The sequence below is a fragment of the Pteropus alecto genome, unplaced genomic scaffold (genome assembly GCF_000325575.1).
Source record: "Pteropus alecto unplaced genomic scaffold, ASM32557v1 scaffold5, whole genome shotgun sequence".
Classification (NCBI taxonomy): domain Eukaryota; kingdom Metazoa; phylum Chordata; class Mammalia; order Chiroptera; family Pteropodidae; genus Pteropus; species Pteropus alecto.
Window position 1 is genome coordinate 30,233,644 of NW_006441953.1, and position 4,805 is coordinate 30,238,448.

At 54.8% G+C, this 4,805-nt stretch overlaps 1 protein-coding gene across 1 annotated transcript in view; it reads right to left on the bottom strand.

Moving 5' to 3' along the window:
* Window positions 1-2,272: 2,272 nt before the first annotated feature.
* PPP2R2C (protein phosphatase 2 regulatory subunit Bgamma) overlaps window positions 2,273-4,805 on the bottom strand; it is a 92,969-nt gene continuing 90,436 nt past the window's right edge. Inside the window, exon 11 of the mRNA XM_025051836.1 lies at window positions 2,273-4,794. Coding sequence (XP_024907604.1) covers window positions 4,596-4,794 — 199 coding nt within the window. The 3' untranslated portion in view covers window positions 2,273-4,595. The remainder of the gene's footprint in view (window positions 4,795-4,805) is intronic.

Here is a 4,805-nt window from a genome sequence, read left to right on the forward strand (position 1 = left end):
TGGTCGAACCCCACGACCCCACGCGGTAGGAACTACCGTTCTCCACTTCATCGATGAGAAGACACAGGTGCGCCAAGCGCGGGCAACGTCCCCAAGATCCACAGCTGCCATTAAAGCCAGGACCTGAGTCCCGGCCACTGGGCTACGGTGTCCGTGCTCGGAGCCGCTCGGCCCCAGTGCGGCCCCCGTACTTGGTGCTCAGAGGACATTTGTTGGACATTCATTTCAATAAATGAAAGATCGAGCAGATCTGCAAAGATCAGTGGTGATCCTGGCAAGGCGAGGCTGGGTCTCCTCTGGCGCATTTGTGAATGATACTGTCATCCACACCTCTCCCGGGCTTCGCCAATGCGTCGAGGGAATAATTCGCTTCTGCAAACATCTGTATCTGTCTTGCAGGTTAGGACACTTCGGGCATAATTTTAATCACGGATTCTTTTCCGTTTTTGTCTCCACTTTTGTCCTGCTAATGTTGCTGCCTTTTGCACATGTTCAGTCCCTCTCTGAAAGTCACCATGTCATCTGACTGTGTGGGCCCCATTCTAACAGGATCCAGGTTGAGATAATGGGGCTTTGTTTTTTTTTTTTTGAAGGAGGCCGTGGCTGTTTGAAATGAATCACTCAGGACTTGGGCAATTATTTTGAGCTCTAAAAGCTTCTCGGTTGCTAGGAAACATCCTCTGAAGCCTGTAAGCCTTCCTTGAAGTTTTCACCAGGTGGATGAACTTCTGCAGACCTTGACCCAGCCCGATGCCCTAGGCTGTAGGCCAGGAGTCTGGGAAGGGGCGATGGGGTCAGGGAGGGAGTGGACTGTTTTCTAGGCGGAGGCATCCCCTGCAGGGACCTGAAGTGGTTCAGGTGGCTGAGAGTCCAGGACCCAATGTGGGGACGTGCTGCCTGGGGGTCCAGTCCCGGCTCCGGCACTCACAAGTTCGTGGCCTCAGGCAAGTCACCCCCTCTTTGTGCCTCAATTTTCCTGTTTGCAGAATGGGGGACGTCACCGCAACCTCTTCAGCGTGGCTGTGTGGACGGATGAGATGATGTGTACAGAGGTCTCAGCACGGTGCTGGTGTAGTCAGTGCATGGCTCACAGCTGTCCGCTGAGTCCTCAGCACCAAGGGGCCCGCATGCCAGGCCAGGGCACGTGGATGTAGCCCAGTGGGTGTCAAGGGCCTCAGAGCTCCCAGGGCTGGGGACAGATGGGATAACAATTACGTTTCATCTGAGCAGACGATCGTCTGTATTTGGGAGACTTCCAGGAAGGGGAGCGGAGCTTGGGCAGTATTTCACACGGCCCTCTCCAATGCCCCTGTCTATGGCCTGTCCACAGCTCTGAGCCCAGGGCCTGGCATGGAGCCGAGGGCCCCTCCACATGCTGAATGGCTGGAGCCAGACCACCTGCCCAGCTTCCCTCACGCCCCCAGCCTCCAGGAGCCACCGGCCTATCCCTCTGTGCCCCTGAGGATTGCCAGGAGCTCCCCAGCAGAGTCCCACCCTGCCACTCTCAGGAAGGCCAACGCGGAGCCCGATCACACCTCTGCCACCTCCGGCAGGGACTTAGACATCTCTGAGTGTCCTCAGCGGTAGAGCCGTGGGAATCTGCTGGAAGAGGGGGCTGTGAGATCGGAAGGAAGGCACCCAAGTATGTTCACGTCCTTGGGCCACCGTGACAAAGCACCACAAACCTAGCAGCTTAAAACAACGCTGAGCAGGCGCTGGCGTTAATTAGTGCTGCTTCCGGCCCGTAGCCTCAGAGTCCCGTCTCTCTGTTCCAGAATCCTATCATAGTGCTGGTGACGCCAAGGTCGCAAGACAAACGACCTGTAAGTAGATAAGACCAGTGGTCTAGAAATTCCTCCCCCTCGCAGCCCCCCACCCGAAGCTCCCATCCTGAGTCATGAGGCACACGTGACACCTCAAAGGAATCACGTGCCCCTTGCATGGACACTGCAAAGTTATATAAGCTGTAAGAATGTAACCAAGGGGAGCTCGTGCTTTGGTGCCATCATGCCCCACGCTGCCCACCGGCATTAAATTCCCCTTCCTCTAGCAAAGTCGTCTAAAAGTCTAACTTCCTCCGTCGGGAGTCACTTCCTGCAACAGTACAAGACTCTGTATCTTCAGCTGTGGTGTCATATTTATTTGTTTTTAAATTAGGTCTCTGGTTGATGAATATATTAAATAAATACAAAAAACAAAAACAAAAACAAAACCCCACACCATTCTGGGCTACATTTTCAATGTAACATTTATTTTATTGGAAAAAGCTGGTATTCACATATTTATAATTGTATTCAACAGTTGGATAATTCGTGAGACACAAAACAAGAATGCACCTATGAGTTACAGAGTCCAAAATGACCAGGTCTGCCTACTCTACCGTCACGCGTGGGACACTGCCACCGAGAGCCCAGTCCCCAGAGACAATCAGAAGAGAAACAACCCAACGAGCTCACAGGGGCGCTGTGAGCGCCCGCACACTCGCGAAGAGCAGAGGACCGAAACGGTGGCCGGAAGCGCCGTCTCTGACCGGTCCCGCGGCCCTTCTGCCATCTCCAGTCTCCCCCCTCCCCCCTCAACACCTTTTCTCAAAACAACGTCTTATTATTCACAGTTCGCTCTGGACGTCGTCGCTTTCCAGGGATCCGAAGACGGGCTTTTCTTCCGGAGAGAGCGTTTGGTCTTCCTCTTGGTCTCTTTTCTGGTTTCATATCCAGAGTTCGAAACGGAAGGAAGCAGGAACCGTGTGAAGACCTGCTGCTGAATGCAGCGTGCGATCTGCATTTCATGGATGGTCAATGTCGAATCTATTATCTGACAGTCACCTCGAGCTGCAAATGCCAGTTTCCTCTCAGCGTCTGAATCGCAAGGAGAAATGGACTGTGCCAAATATCCAAGTAAGTGTGTAAGGCCCTCAGAGCTGGATTTTGGCTTCAACAAGATTTCTATACAGTTTACCACATTCTTGAACCTCTTTACAAAGGGGAAAAAAAAAGGAATCCAATCTCGTGATTGTTAATTTTAATTAGAATAGATATGTACATATAATACTGTCCAGGTCGCCTGGATTTTACAGTGATATATAAACAAACATTCTTCATTCACTTTGATTATAAAAAAAAAAAAAAAATCAATGGACCCATTTCCTTGTGTAAATATCGTATGGCCGGAAGTGAGTGCTCATGCGTTTTGTGCTTTGACACACACGAAAGTATACCGTTACCCATTGACAAAAAAATCTTGGGTGGTTTTATCTCCTGGGTTAGGTTACATCTTGTGAAAAAGGTTGGATGTGGCGAGGGCGTCTGCAGGCTGCCTTCTGAATCCAGACGCGCAGGCACGGGTCCCGCTGCCGTCCTAGGCCATGACGGTTCGTGGTGGGGTGGGCGGGGTGGGCGGAGCTGGTCTCGACAGAGCCGCGGGAACTATTAAGTGTCCCGAGACTGTGCAGTCAGTCAAGGGAAGGTCCCCTAACGTGGTGGTGACATGCGAGACTCTTTCGGAGGCAGTCTAGTGCACCTGAGAAAGAGGCCGGGGTCGGTGTGGGTGGAGGGCCAAGCTCTCGAAGTCCCCAGACAGAGCGAGGAGCCACCAGTGTCTTCTCCGACCTTCTCGCTGCACCTTGGTTCTCCCAGGACCTCCGTCATCGTCCCACCTGCTCTGTCGTGCTTCACAGATGAACGGAAGTCTCCAGAACCTTCTGGGCTAGACTGTGGCTTTAACATGAGCCACCAGCTCATGTGTGAAGGCCTGGACGGGGTCCCTGACTCCCCAGCTCGGTTGGCGCACACCTGGGCAAATCGTGGTCATTCCGGGGCCTCCGTCCCGCAGCTGTTCAACAGGGATGGTGAATGATTCACCTTTTAATGCCCGGAGCCTGGCACAGCACCTGGCGCGCAGAGGGCAGTAGTGGGTGTTTGTGGAGGAAATGGACACCTCCCACCTCACAGGGTCACAATGAAGATTCCAAAAGTTCCTGGGCAGACCCAGACTGAGCTCCCATGGGTGCCCAGGGACGGCTGGAGGATGACAGGGAGCCCTGCAGAGCTGAGGTGGGGAGTAAATCAATGCGCTGAAGGACCGAGGGCCGGGACATGGCAAGCACACAGCGCAGGGTGGGTGAGTGGTGAGGACGACAGACACGCACACGCGCACGCACACGGGAATACCTCAGCCCGCCCCTCCCTCTCAGGACGCCGAGACGGACCGGGGTCCAGAAAGGACCGAGAGGAGGCGCTTGTATCCGCGAACTCTCAGCACGAATTCACAGTCCGAAACGTGAGGGCGAGGCCCTCGGCTGTGAGACAGCAGGAGAAACTGCCCCGTTTGTAACCGGGAACCCTGGCCGGCTTCTCTGAGCTTCACGATCTGTCCCCAGAGCCCTGACCGGGGGCGGGTCGGCCACGAGAGAAGCAGCTCCCATCGGCTCCCGCTTCCTCAGAAAGGAATCCCCGGGGAGAAAAATCCACCCAGAGATGTAAAAAACCCTAGCGTGTGGTCAAGGCCCGCGCGCAGGCCAAGTACAGACGGGAACGAGAGGACCCTGAACGTCAAGGCCGATCTTCACGGCCGTCCGTCCACTGGCCAGTTCCTGGCTAGTGCATCTCGGAGTTCACCTTGTCCTGGAAGATGTACAGGTTGTTGGTGGCCGCGATGGCGATGATGTTCTCGGCGGGGTGCCAGGCCGTGTGCAGGATCTTCTTGCTGAAGTCCAGGCTGTCCACGCTGATGTCGTCCCGCCGCCGCTTGCCGCCCACGCACACGCGCCGCGGCTTGAGCACGGCCCGCGGCTTGCTGCTCTCCCG